This window comes from Protopterus annectens, chromosome 12.part0, assembly GCF_019279795.1.
Source record: "Protopterus annectens isolate FY-2018-M chromosome 12.part0, PAN1.0, whole genome shotgun sequence".
NCBI lineage: Eukaryota > Metazoa > Chordata > Ceratodontiformes > Protopteridae > Protopterus > Protopterus annectens.
In genome coordinates this window covers 1130378240-1130393694 of record NC_056746.1, presented here as the reverse complement: position 1 = coordinate 1130393694, position 15455 = coordinate 1130378240, and the positions used below count along the sequence as shown (strand labels likewise).

General features: G+C 40.1%; 1 protein-coding gene across 1 annotated transcript in view; it reads left to right on the top strand.

Annotated features, from left to right (window-relative positions):
* Window positions 1-15455, top strand: part of LOC122816264 (arf-GAP with SH3 domain, ANK repeat and PH domain-containing protein 2-like) — a 1594524-nt gene that overhangs the window by 1432858 nt on the left and 146211 nt on the right. The window contains exons 21-22 of the mRNA XM_044089001.1: window positions 3971-4078; window positions 6146-6395. Coding sequence (XP_043944936.1) covers window positions 3971-4078; window positions 6146-6395 — 358 coding nt within the window. The remainder of the gene's footprint in view (window positions 1-3970; window positions 4079-6145; window positions 6396-15455) is intronic.

Below are 15455 nucleotides of genomic sequence, written 5' to 3'. Positions count from 1 at the left end.
GCTAATCAGCACTCAGAGCACCATCATAGGAAGCTTGCTGACCTCTTATAATGGAAGTTAGACTTGGAGAAGAGCAAAAAAGGTGAGTGTTGTGTTTTTGCCACCTTTGCCCTCTTTCCAGGTCTGTGAAATTTTTGAGTTAATGCATATGACTACATATGTATGTGTGACAACTGAGTGAAATTGCAGCAAACCGAATGGCAACTGATTGAGCACATCTTGTTAATCAGCAGCCGATCAAAAAACATAAAAAGAACAAATGTAGTTTTTTGCAGGCAGACAAGTCCCCTGCACCCCCACACCCCCTGCTAATTATATAAAACATCTCTAAGATTGTACTACAGAGGGAAGAGGGCAAATTCCCCAATCCCAGCTGTACTGTAATCTTGCACAAAACAACTGCTGGCATGTATTGTCAGCTGATTTTCGATCAGCTGTGCTGACTGTTTTTCTGTGTTCAACAAGATGCCATTCAACAATTTGCCATTCACCCCTATACATATATCTAAATCAATGTCTATGTATTATATGTATATTGTGGGTGTGTTTGTATAGGTATAATATTTTGGTGATGTGGGGACTTACCTCCACATCAGAGGGGGGTACAGAGAGATCCTCCTCCCCCCTCAAATTCAGTTTTTTTTGTGTGTTGTGTAACCTTAGGAATGAGGTTGTTCTGCGTAATGACTTCCAAGGTTTTAGATGTTTTTGAGCAAAGAATTATGTGCCAGTAAAACAAAACGGTTATTCATAGTAAACGCTGTCCTGTGTTTTAACCTATCTTCAGCATGCATACCTGACATTTTGATGCAGAGATTCTAGCTTGAGTGATATTCCTTTATTCTGCAGCAGTCCTAGACTTGATTTCCCCAGACTCCATTTGCCTGCTGTGTGACCCTTAAGTCAGTTAATCAGGCAGGGCTCCTGGGCTGAGCCTAAAATGGCTCCCCATAGATCAGTACTCAGCGCTGGGTAACAACTTATTTAGTTCAAATGAAGTTCCTTTCTAAAAGGGTGTATTAGCCTTTACTGATTTTTTTTTTTTTTTGAGGAGGGGTGAAGCATCAGTAACATGCTACGTCAGGGCTCGTTTCCCACTTGTTTTTATTATGTGGTAGTACAATGTATTGAGCTGTGTATGGGATATATCCTGTAAGCATGAGATTAAAGTCACATCCTCCTTTCTCATGCTGTGCAGCTGAGTCCCTCATTTAACCAAGCCAAAATTTCCGAGTCATTACTGAAAGCAGGTAGTTGTGCCTAATATACATGTTTAGCAAAGGCTGAATAAAAAAGTATTACTTTCTGACTATTCCCAAAGTCTGTGTTACTTTACAACACTAGTCATGTGTCTTGTGTTGTCTTCTTGCAACATTGTTACACCTTGTATTACAATGTTAACAATTCTTCTGTAACTTGTTACTGTTTACACTAAATGATGTAACTACTGTACTTGTGGAACTTTTCTCCCCGGGCCTTCGTTGAAAACGGACACCAGCTGTCCAGTCGGACAGTCCCAGTAAGGAAATGTCAAATAAAAATAAATAAATAAAATAAACACTGTACAGAGCCTCTTGAGGTTATGGTGGCTGCTGTCCTTGCAGTTTAATGCTTCTTGTTTTACACTTCTGAATGTACTTCCAGTTTGCTGTCATCTGCAGTGTTTTTGGAGTGGCTGCATTTTTTTGTTATCTGGGGAAGGCTGTATTCCTGTACTGTTTTAGGACACTGTGAGTTCATGAGCAGATTATCATATTGGTTGATTTCTCCAGTTAGATGCTACCAGATGTCAGGTTAAACAGTTGTCTGGGAGGTCAGTGTTAAGTCTTCAAGGTGATGTCATGCAACAGATACCTGTCTTGCATGGTAGAGCTAATAAACTGGTGTCCATTTTTGCCAGGCCAAGGAAGGCCTACTTTCCCTGTCATTCTGTGTATAGGGTTACTATGTAAGCATTCTGTATATCTTATCTTCAGAAAAAAAGAATAGAGAAGGGTTGGTGTTACCCTTAAGAACTCTGCACTCGTCATTGTTAGGGGCACCATCCCTACTAGAAATGTTCTACCTCAGCAATCTTCAACCGTGTATTGGAAATGCAATAAGTTTGTCACAGTGGCTTTAATTCTCTGATGCTATAATAAAATGTTTGAAATAAAAGACTTAAGTGCAAGATTCAAGAACAGCCTCCATACACCAAATAAGTTGCTCCATGGAATTATAACTCCATACAAACACAGTTCAGAGATAGACTGGCATGGACAAAGCCTGCAGTGTGTGCTGCTATATGAAGGACTTGACTAGCAACCAGTTCAGCAGCTGTACATGTAGGACACTTGATACATTGGACAAGAAGCTAACATGGTTTGTCCAGCTCTGCTACATATGAAACATGTTGTGAGTTCAGAGGTACATATTTCTAGCAGCTTTTGATATATTTATCGCACAACATGGTAATGTTAGATATCAACTAGTAAGCAAAATTGCCTTCCGACCATATTCGGCCCTTACATAGACCTCCATAAGGGATACCTAACAGTCCAAATCAAAGTGCAGTGTCCACACATGCCATTTTCATGCAGCCCATATGAATAGATTGTCACACATGTTATGGATGGCTCTGTGCAGTGATTGGACACTGTATGAGTTGGAACATGAAATGCAACTGTAAATCTTAGAAAGCAAGCTAGTGACAGTTTGTCATTAACATGCCTCATTCAGTGCTGTAACATGGCATGAACATTTGGACTCTAACCGCTGCACTGTGCTGCATCAAGTAGCGTGCTTGGATTATAGGATGCAGCCTGCGTCATAGAATTGTATACTGAAGCACTGCTGTAGCTATGAATGGTAACTGTAGGGTGGGAATGCATGTTACTTCTATTCTACCATCAACGTCTGTCACATGTAAGGCACGTGTACCTTCTGAAGTCCTTTGCTGCTGTCCCCAGGATGTAAGTGTCCATCTGCTGCTGTACATTAGGCACAGAAGCAGCTTTGGAAGGTTTGTAGGAGTGGTGCAGGGACAAGGGGTAATGATCACTAAATGTCCATTGCTGTCACTGTTGGGGCAATAGTTGTTGTCAATGACCGTCACTAGTCAAACGAACACAAAAACAGTTGGCTACATCTCTATCACATCTGTCAACACTACGTTGAACATGTGCATTGCTATGTCCCATATATCTGTCCTGCAGACATGGTGGACACAGCTGGCTTCAGGTGTCTTCTACATCACAGCCCTTCATAGAGAACATCCATTAACAAGATATGCTGTTCCAGCTACAGTGAAGTTGTGCATGCAGTGTGCAAAATGTAGTAAATGACTCTGTCTGTGTGCTCCCAGTGATTTATTGTGCTTTCTTGAAAGGATGAGTTGGATACCATCTGTTGCTTGAGCTTTTCAGTACATATGTCAGGGCTAAATTTTGGAAAAGGTAACCCAGATCTTTAAAGTAGCAGTGAATTGTCTTCAGCCTGTTCTAGTTTGCAGTGAGTGTGTCTGTGAATTGTCCACCAGGAAATATTCATGATCCAGTCTTCTTCGTCTGTGTACTCTGCCCTGCCTAAGTGTGGTGCACAGTACCATAATGGCCACTGTGTGGTGTCCTGCCTGTCTTGCTGAATCTCATGGAGAAGATTTCAAATCCTATCCCTAAATACCATCTTTACTGCATGTACCATATCTTTAAATTTCATTCTAATTTATTGTTAAATATGTTCAAGTAAAGGATAAGAATCAATTTCAGGTAACAAGGTGGCAGTGTTACTTTTAAAAATCAATTTAAAGAATATTGACAGAAAAAAAGTCTGCATATGACCAGATACAAATGAATGTTAAAGTTTCAAACTTATCTTGGAAAAAAGACTTGAAACATAAGTATTTTGTTATTTATTTGTTTTCTCTTGCATGCTACTTGTGACACACATTACAGGACTGTGCAATAAAACCACCTGTGTTGCTTATCTGCAGATTGTTCAGGCCCTTTCAAACAAGTTCAACATGCATGTCCATGTGGAGTATGACTGGCGGCTGCATCAGGAAGACATGTATGAAAGTGATGACGATCTTGACATAAAGGCCAGTTACTTTTGCTATCTTTGTGTTTGTTTACTTGTTGACTTTGTGTGCAGTCTTGCAAGAGAAATCCATGTGTATTGCCTCTGTGTCTTCCTTTGGTTGCTGATAGTTTTGAGTAGCAGGCAGCCTTCTCCTTTACAACTGCTGTATTGATAAATTTAGAATATTATGATGGTGTTTGTCTCATTGCTACTAGATTTAGCAAGTGTACTAATATACAGTAGGCTGCACTAACAAAAAAGTCCTTTGTCATTTTCAAGCATTAAAACATTTGAGGAGATTTCTTGGAATCGTGTCCTCTCAGCTTAGCTGTTTCCTCCAGACTAAGTGCCCAAAGTAACAGACTTTTTCAGACTGCAGTAATGGACATTTCTCTGTCAGATTAGGTATCGTGCGGGAAGACTCTCTAAGTAAGGTGGTGTTTATTGCCCTAAAATGGAACTGGCCTGTGCCAGTAACATTCTTGTGTTGTATGTTTTAGTCTGCCTTTAGCACTGTTTACTAAAACACAGGGCAGTGAAAGCACCAATGACTAAATTATTTGTGGAAGTAGATCTTTACTGAAAAGTAAAGATGTACTTAAGTGCAAAAAAAGTATGTTATATATGGGGCAAGCCTATGCATTTCCAGTGTGAGTGCATCACACTCAGGCCCTCTCTTTATTCTAAATTCAAGGTCTATAAAATTTTTACAAAAGCTAACTTTTTTATTTATTTTCAGGCAATTAATTGCATTTGGACAAAACCCATATTACAATAGTAACAGAAGCTTGACCCAGTGTATAACATACTTTGCTGTTCAGGTGATGGCACCTCCACTGGCACAGAGGGACAAACTCATGCTTGTGACCCAGATAATCCAAGTTAGGATGGTGTATCGGGAAGAACAAAGTTTAAACTTTCTCGCCTCTCTTTGTTTATTAGAGTTGGAGTACATGTCTGGGCACAGACTCCATAGTAGAATCCAACAGTTTAGACTGGGAAACATATAGAGGTGCTGTCTACAAGGGGGCGCAGGCCATGATAATGTTGCACATGGAGGAGTGGACATCAGTCTCCTAGGATTATTGCTCATCACCCGCTGTAGTGGTGCTGCGGTAGCGTTGTCGCCTCACAACAAGACATTGTCGTGTTCGATTCTCAGCTAGAGCGTCTTCTGTGTGCAGGCATGCGTGAATGGGCGTGCCTTCGTTGAAGGTTGGGCATCAGGGCTGGTAATTCAGCACATAAAAGTCCACTACCAAACATTAGCAGACCGGAGTTCCGCTGTGGCGACCCCTAACTGGGATAAGCCGAAAGACACAACAACCACTTAGATGCTGATGCAGACATTTGCAGGAAATCAACAAGGCTAAACAAAGAATCCAACCCCAACTACTGCCTGAATAACTGTTTCAGTGATTGGCTCTCACCCAGTTGATAGTATGGAACTAATTGCTAGTAAAGAATTTGGTGACCAACAGGCAATGGATGGGCTAAAAACTTTTTGGATTTTAAGTATTTTGCTTTTTACTATTTCTGTTTTCACTATGTGTTTTCTCACTTGTTTGCATTTAAAGTAAAATGTTCTCAGTGAATTCTGTTAACAGTGAAGAAGCACTTAAACACAGCTGGTTCATTCTACCCAATTGCTCCACCTTTTGTATGTTGAGCACCAATGAAATTAGGTTGTGCTTCAGTGATTATATTCCATAAACAGTTGGAGGTAGAAGACCTGGAATACTAAAAAAGTTGTTATAGGAGTTGAATATGTATCCTTCCCCTTAACAGTTTGGCATCTTCATTTAAGATTTAGAAAGTTGATCTTAGAACTTTTCAGCACCCCTTTGTATTAATAATACAGAACTCATCTCTGCATACTTAATGTATAGATGGCATGTAGCTTATTCAGTCATCTGAAATGTTTAGGACTTCACTTTCTCTTTGATTTTGTAGTTGTGTGCTAAAGTACAACTTTGTCATTCATATGTAGATATAATATGTACAGTGTCATTTGTTCTTTAAGCGCAATATATCTAATGTGAACATACATTTTAACACTATTTTTTTTTTTATCCCTTTTGTGTAGTCAGGTCCTGTTAAAAAGGAACGTACTCCAAGGCCTTACAGCTGCTTCCAACCTCCTCATTCATCTCCTCTGGACAGGAGTAATGCTGGTCACTTTTCTAAAAGAGCAGCTGTCATGACACCAGATCAACAACGTCGTGATCTGTATTCAATACCAAATAAACATCCCCAAAGTGTGGATTCACAGGCATCACCTTCTTCACCTCCAGGAGGACCACCTCCACCCATTCCAGCAAGGATCCCCATCAAAGGTTATTAATGTCAAGTCATTTACTGTATGTTAAGTGATGCTTACATTTTCTGAAAGTCACAGATATGAAGACGTCTGTCCGTCTTTTCGGAAGTGTGAACTAGACTTTTATTGCTTTTATTAACAGACATTTTTATTTTTTTCTTAATTTAACTGAGTGACTGGGCTGGTCTGTGAACCCTTCTAAAGCATGAATTGAGCCACAAAGGCTAGAGTCAGTGCAGGATGCATGTGTGAGCGAGAGAGAGTAGGACAAAGTTGGAAGCAAGCAAAAGAGTTCATGCACTTAAGTTCTGACATTTCTTATCCATCAAGAACCCTTAGAGGCCCCAACCATGAAGCATGAATTTCACTTGACTTGGCTCAGTCTGCAAAAAGGCAGTTAGAAGGCTCAAAGCTGTTTACCTTAGGCAACAATAACCTGAGCTGATAGCTTATTGTTGTGGATTATCTTGGAGAAGTGAGCAAGCTCACTGGGATGGGTAAGAACATGGGGACACTCAATGTCATTGTCTGAAGGCCATATCATCAAACTGTTAGCTAATGCAGATTTTCTTGAGGCAGTATACCTCCCTGAATGTCACAAGTATACTGAAGTCATTCAGGCCAGCTACTTTAATGCTCCGGGTCCTTCATTGTGTGTTAGTAAGTTGATATCCAGCAAACCAAATGCTGTTTAATACATGCCAAGAAGTTGGTTATAAGTTGCAGAAATACATATTCAGCTGTGGTAGTCATGCTGCTGAATGCAACCTGTGTTTTGAGCACCTTTATTAAATTGTCATCTAAGATGTGCACAAAACATACATTAACAGAAAAAAAAAACATAGCGAAACTTTTTTCCATGTACATTCATTGTATCTTTTCTTTGTAATTGTCAGTCCAACATTACATAAATTGCTGAGTTCCTATCTTCCCTTAAATGTCACTCTTCCTCATCCTGAACATTGTTCTGCATGTGCTGTTCCCACAATTTTCATTTATTTCTATGTAATTTGCTCCTTCACTTTTTTAAAGATCCCTCTTCCAGTTATCTTCTCTCTCTCTCATAATTTTCACTACTAAAAATACATTTGGTTTACACCTTAATTTCCATTTTCTAGTAATTGCTTTTTTGGCAGCCAACAAAATTAAACTTAATAAGGTCTTACCTATGTCTAGGCAGTTCAGATCCTGTGTTGCAGGTCCAAAAAAAAAATCATATCCTTAGATGTCCTGCCTTATCATTGTTGCACTATTTTTATACTTGGAATATCCTGCTGAGGATAGCCTAATGTCTGCCCAGCACACCAAAAGCTTTACACCTTCCCAGCTTTGTACGTCAGACATACGTCCTAAGTACAAGGCATAAGGTATATATGTGCTGTATGGACACCTAACCCTCAGAATTTCTTTGCTACTTCTGAATTCGGCCTGTATGCCATTCATCAAGCTGGTTCTTCTACCATGTCTAATACAGATAATTGCACTTTTGGGATCCCTTCCTTTTTCATTTCCTCCTCATAGCTTGTTTCATGTCATCGAGGAAGGAGAACTGTGAGTGCTGGAGACAGATTCCTCATAAAGACAAACATGAGAAGTGCCTTTTTTGTTTGGATGCCATGCACAGCCATACTCAGTTTGATATCTGTCAGGCGTTTTTATCCCCAAGACACTCAGCAGTAATTTGTCTTACCTCTCTATTTATCTGAGTAACCAAGATCTGAAATTACTGGCCCAGGGTATCATGGCCGAATCCACCCACCTTGAAGTTCAGACACCTCTTAACAAAAAAGCTAAAAGAGTATGTACTGAATCTGCTGCTGTTCAGCCTCCACTGGACATCTCTGTTGGACTGGATGAAAAACCTGAAGACTGGCCAGTGATGACACCAATTTTCTGTGCCATGATCGCACATTAGGGGGAACTGAAGCTGATTATATCTGAAGAACCTAGGAGGATTCCTCAAATTTTAGTTAGGGAAGTTGTGCCTGATACCCTTATTGAATCCAGACAGGGCTCCGACCCCCCCCCCCCTAGATTTGTCAAGGCAGATGTTCCTGTTTAAAAAAAAAAAACAAACAAACATGGCAACTGTAGCTAAGGATCCTCAGAAAGAGTGACAGGACTTTACTTGAGGGCTGTTTAATGTCTTTATGTTTACCACAGGGTTTGTCTATCCCTGCAGCGGCTTCCCCTTGGTCCTACCTCATCTAAGAGAACAAGGGAGTCTGCTTCTTCTAACGAGTTTGTTTCTGGTGACAAATCCTTTGCCTATTTCTCTCAGATACACACTCCTTTGGGCTTGGGATCTGAAAAAGAGGATCCTTTGTCCGCTGACCCTCCCTTTGAGGGAATTATCCTTTGGGGATGCATTGGTTCATATGATGGAACACTTTAAATGGGATTGTTCACAAGTATCAGTTGTTCAAAAAATGTACTATGAAGTTTTGCAAATGGAGTCACCTAGATCATCTGGAGTCCCTCTAGTCTTACCTGCCTTGTTGGACACTTTTACAGCAGCTTCTCAGGCTCCTGAGATTCAGCTTCCTGCCCCTAAGAAGCCAGACAGATTTTATAAGGTACCTGAGGATCATAAATACTTGCATAAAAGACCATCTGATGCTGCTCTGGTTTCCATGTCTACAGATAAGCCACCCAAACGGCTTTCCTCTTCCAAGCTTCTGTGTTCTGACAAGGACAGCTGTGCTATGGAGAGGTATGGAAAACAGTGTATACTTCTGCTGCCTTGGTTTTAGGACCGTTAATTATCATGCCACATGATTAGATTATGTCCTGGCTCTTCTCTCTCAGCGGGGGGAGGGTCTGACTAGCATGATTCAGACTGTAAGACTTCTGTTCTCTCTTTACTTGACCTCTGCTTCTCAGGTAGCCCAACGTTTCATTAAATGCAGTAAGGATGCAGCTGATGCCTCCTGAATCCATATGGTTCTGTCATGAGACGATACTACTGTTTATGCATGCAGGCTTTACCTGATGACATTAAAGCCAAACATTTAGATTCTCCCTTAGATAACCATAATCTTTTTGTCACTGCTGCTACAGGATTGTTTAAAACCATGCAGGATAAGAATGAGGTTATCCAGGTCCTCAAATAACTTTTTCTCCTGTACCCAAGTTCCAGATGAACTATCCTTCTAAACCTTTATCTGTCTGTATACAGTCTAGACAATCCTCTAGAGGTAAAAGGTTTAATAAGTGAATCTTCCCAGAGAAACCCAGATTATGAGGGGCCAAAAACCCTCTTTTCCCGACTCATCTGCCTCCATCTGTCACTCAGACTCCCAACAGGGAGCAGGTTTTTATTCAAGAATGTTTCTGGTTCCCAAGAAAGGAAGGGTAATGGAGACCCATTACCTGTCTTTTAAAACCTTTCTCAATGTTCCTTCCTTCATGATGTTGTCTGTTCAGACTGTCTTCTATCTCTTTGATCCCCAGGCTTTTCTGGTCTTCCTGGAATTGAAGGATGCTTACCTTCATATTTCTGTTCATCCTCTTTACTAGAAATATTTGCATTTCTCTGTTTCTTCCTCTCACTGTCAGTTCTCTGCTTTGCCTTTTGGTCTGTCTACAGCTCCAAGGGTGTTTACCAAATGTCTGGCCCAGTGATAGCTTTTAGCAGACATCAAGGAATCCAGATATTCCCTTACCTGGACAACCTACTGGTTTAACCCCCCTCAGCTTCTCCTGTATCAGAATTTACACTTCACTCTGCTGTTCCTGCAAAGTGTGTAATTCACCCTCAGTCTGAAAAAGTCAGTGTTGACTCTGTCTCAGGACCACGTGTTTTTGGGTTGCAGGTTTCAGACCATCCCAATGTTGGCTTCCCTTCTACCTTCCAAGGTCCTTGCCTTGACAGCTCAATTTCAGTCTCTTCTTTCCCTTTCATTTCTTCCTGCAGTTAAATTTCTCTGTGCACTAGGTTCATGGCAACCACCATCTCCATGATTCCTTTTGCCGAACTCCACATGAGGAAATTTCAGTGGTATCTCAAGGCCATTTGGCAACAGCACTGCCACCATCTGGAGTTTCTAGTCCCTCCTTTATCCTGTCTCAAACTCAAAATCCACTGGTGGATTAATTAGATCTGCCTAAATCCCAATCTGCCTTTTCAGATTCTTCTTTCTACTCAAGAGCTGTACACAGATGCTTCCAATCATGATTAGGGAGCTTTTGCCAGCATTCTTATTGTTCAGGGTCTCTGGTCCCATCGGGAGATGTCAAACACCATCAGTATCAGAGATGAGGGCTCTAATCCTAGCTCTTAAGGCCTTTCACTCCCTTTGGGTTCCAGGTCCTCTGAAGGTTTTTACAGACAATACCACAGTTATGTAGTTCATCAAAAAGTGGGGGTGGGGGCGGGGGAACAAAATCTGATCTTCTTTGCAGGCTTGGACCTTCAGGTTTGGGATTTTGCCATCCACCATCACTTGGTTCTTCAGGCTGTTTACATCCCTTCAGAATGCAGTCTAGTAGTAGACACTCTGAGCAGGTCCAAGACATATTCTCATGAATGGATGCTTCACAGAGAGGTGCTACTGGCCATTATCTATTGGTGGGGTACTACTCAAGTAGGTCTTTTTGATTTCCTTCTGAACAGACACCTTCCTTAGTTCTGTTCAAGTTCTAAGTCCATTGTCTTGTAAAGTGGATGCCATGTCATTTTCTTGGAAGGGATGTTCCTGCATCCCTATCCCCCTCTTCCTCCACACCCTAGGGTCTTGCACAAGGTCATGTGGAACCCACCCAGAATCTTGCTGGCAACTCCCTTTTGGCCCAGACAGCACTGGTTCCCCTTCTGTTTCACTTGGTCAGGGCCAAGCATCACAAATTACCTCGCAGGATAAATCTTCTCACACATGACAAGGAGTCTCTCATTCACCCTCTCTTGTCCACACTTCAGCTGACACTTTGGTTAATAGGGGTTTTGATTCATTTTAGGCACCACCTTTCTGACAACGTGCTTTAGGTTTTGCAGGAGGCAAAAAAAAAAAAACACTACTACTAGAAAATCCTGTGGCTAAATGGAAGAGTTTCTATTTGGCTCCTTGTTCTGTGGTGGTCCCTACAGTGCTTTTGTATTAGTGTGAATTGCTCAGTACTGGTTTGGATATTGTTCTGTTAAAGCTTATTTGTCAGCCAGTTCTGCCTGCCTTTGAATCCTCCTTTGGCTTCTTCTTTTGAAGCCAAAGAATTCCTAAAAGGTGTCCTTCATATTAGGCTCCCAAGAAAAGCTGTTCCTCCTTCTTGGGACCTTAATTTTGTTTTTGAAAAACAGATTCAGTCTCCTTTTGAGCCTGCCTTATATTCTCCCCAGCAGCATTGTACTTGGAAGACTGTATTGTTGGTGGCTACTACTTCTGCCAAGATCATTTTTGAACTTCAAACCTTCATTGTGGTTCTTTCTTTTTAGTTTTTCCACAAGGACAGTGTATCTCTTTATAAATAATTCTTCATTTATGCCCATGGTGGTTAATGATTTGTCCTTGTCTCAGTCTATTCATCTTTCCTCCTTTTTTTTCCCACAATCTGCTAGCGAGAAGGTACTACACACCTTGGATTTAGGTAGACATCTCAGATGCTACTTGGATAAGGCAAAATAAATCTGCAAGTCTGTGCAACTTTTTGTTTCCTTTCATGCCAGGTAACTTGGTTCAGTAATGTCTAAGCAAATGATCTGCGCCTGGATCTCATCTCCTAGATCTCTAAGGCCATTTTTTTTGTTCTTTTCATGGCAGGCAGCTTTCCTCTTTTGTTCATGCTAATTCTGTCTGAGAAGCTGCTTCTTTTTTTTCAAGAGTCTGGATACTAGATCCCTCGTGGAAGTTGCTACTTGGTCTTTTGTTCATACTTTTATTAAACATTATAAATTGGATATCATTTACTGGGCCAGAGCGGAATTTGCCAGGGCTATCCTTCATGGTTTTGTGGAGGGGTCTTCTCTGTCTTCCTTCTCCCATACTTTTCACTAGTTTTTGTACTTTTCCAAGAATACTGCAGCAGTGATAAGGAAGGACATAGTACAGTTGTACAAGAATGTTACCATAAAAATAGATGTCCTACTTCTCACTGTTGCAGTATTTGGTCCCTCCCTTCTGTGCTGTTTCAGTATTTCGTCCCTCCCTTTTGCCCCTTTTCTTATTTTTCTGTTGCCTTTCTGCTGGCTGAGGAGTTTCCTCTTACATCCCGATCTCCTTTTATTTCCTTCCTGGAATGGACATGTTGTTTTCTTTGGGGTTGCTGTAGTTCTCCTGGGGCAGTTCGATTCTGAGGATTAGGTGTCCATGCATGACTTATGTACCTTACACCTTGCAAGTAAAACATATGCCTGTATGATGCTGGAACGGTGTAAAGACTTTGATATACTGGCCAGACATTTGGCTATCCTCAGTAGAATATCCCATGTATAAAGTATATTATTCTAAGATCTTACACAAGTGTACTTTATAGCTATTGGCTCACCCACTGTTTCTGACAGAGTACTGTGTAGGAAATTTATAAAACATGCCAACTCGTTACAGTCCCAAAACGCATGTTCCTAGTTACCTCTTTCTTCCCCATCACACCACCATTTCCTATTTACCTAAGGAAGAATTCTTTGAAGTCTGCTTGGGGTATAAAAATGCCTGTGCAAACACTGTCAAACAATGATACTAAACCTTCTGGACTTTGTTGCATATTTGGGGACTTACAGATGTCCTCCTGTTCTCTCGTAAGTTGCCTTTCCAGTCTCTCTTCGTAATCTTTTCTAACCTCCCCTGATTGATTCTTATTATGCAGTATTTCTAGCCTTACTAATAATCCCTTTTTTAACAGCAGCTTCTGTTCTCGATCTGACTAAAAACCCCACCACAGCATGTCTTTCACTTAAGGTCCCCCTAGCCCTTTCTGTCTGCCTATACTCTGGTATCAATCCTGGTTAGAGAAGGCAGTCTGCATTCAAATGTCATCTTGGCTTCATTCTGCTTTATTGTCTTTCCCTCTGTAGTTATTTGCTCCCAGTACCTTAGTTCCTTTGCAGGTTTTCTCCAGTAAATTTCAGCCCTTCCCTGCCTATTTTCTGTACCACTATTTACAGTCATCCCTATCAGCAAAATCTTCTTTCTCCGTTCTTATGTTGGGTTAGTTCTTAGAATACTTTCTGCTACTTTATGAATGTAATATTCGGCATGGTGGTGGTTCTCCTTAAGGATTTGCATCCAAAATCCCACACCCTCCTTATTTCTTGAACTTCCTCCCAGCTTTATCATCACCCCTTTCCATTTGGAATTATAACCTTTTGCTAAGGTATGTATCTATGTGTGTAGCTCTAAAACATCCCTTCAGATTAGATAATCCTAAACCACCTTGTTCCGTTGGAAGGATCAACTTATCCCACTTAACTCTTGCCCTCTTCCCCTCAGAGATAAATTTCTTTAGTTCTTTAATTATTGTCTGTGTACATATGCTTAACCCATATATAAGATTAAATGGACTAAAAACATTTTCACTGATTTCTTACTATTTATATCCATAAACAAGACCTTCCAGTTTCTCAGTTTTTGTATATTTTATTTAGTCTCTTTACACTCATTCTTAGCGGCCATGACAGAAGCCTTTTTAATCCAACCCCCTAAATACTTAATCTTCTGTCCCCATAAATGTGGGTATTGCTGAATCAGTTTGTGTGAGAGTGTATAACATAACGGATCTACACTTTGTTTTATCTTCATTAATTTTATATCCCGAAAAGACTTTAAACTGACGGTGTTCCAAAACTATGAGATATCCTTTTTCTGGATTTATCAGATACAAAATAATATCATCTAGAAATAAAGCCATATTTTCCTGATTACCATGCCAGTTATGTTCTTGCATTTCTGAATCCTTTATTTTCTTTGCCAATGGATCTAAATATAAAGCAAATAACAAAAGGAAATGAGGACACCCCTACCTGGTTCCTCAGTTCAAACACAACATATCTGAGGAACCCCTCACACTCTCTTTCTTGCCTCCAATCCTTCATGTATCCTCCTAATTAGCCTTAATTATTGTATCAAGGAATGCATGTGCTTCAATTTACACTACTCATAAAGTTCCATCTTACTGGGTTGAATGCTTTCTCTGCATCAAGACCCACCAATAACACTGTTATTTTCTTATATTCTGTTTCTCTCTGGATCATCATTGTACTGTTAATATAGTCAAATGTTTGCCTTTCCCTCCTCAAAACCACTTTGATCCATATGTATCAATTTTGGCAACACATTTGCCATTCTTTTAGCTAGTATAGACAATTAACACTTTATAAACATAGTTTAAAATTAAATGGTCTGTATGAAGCTGGTTCTGATGGGTCCTTACCATCCTTAGCTAATACAGCCACCATAGCTTTCTCCCAAGATGTTGGCACGTCTCTTCCTTTTAAAATACTGTTAAAATCTTCCAGATCTTACCTTTTAGTTATTGATCCTCATGTACGTCTAAACTTGGCATAATTAAGTCTTCCATTTTTCTGCTTTATACAAATTTTCACAGCATTTCTGAACTGTCTCTAAAACCTCTACAGCATCTCTGGTTATTTTTCGTGTTATAGGCTCCCTATGATTGGCAACAACCCTTTCAACTTTCTACTTCTAAGTCATTGATCTAACAGTGTTTGTACTGTGGAGTTATTACAAAAATAGTTGCTTAATAATGTAATCTTTCTAAATTTATGCACATTTCCATACACTCTATTTTCTTTTTAGCACTCTGCATTTGCACCTCTTCGTGTTCTATAAGATTCTCCTTTTCCTGCAAAACTTTATACTTTCTCAGGCCCCCTCTAATTCCTATTAATTCTTAAGAATATCTTTCTCTTTTATTACTACCGTTTTATTTTTTTATACCACTCACTATATATAACTCCTGAAGATATTTCTATCTTCCCTAATAATTCTTGAATAATTTCCACTACTCATTCCTTAAATTCCTTTATATTTAATAGGTAGGTGGGAAAGCATCAGTCTCATTTTAACTTCATTACTTTACATTTTTATCTTGGTTTTTAGTGGTGCATGATCTGAAATAGTTATTGAAT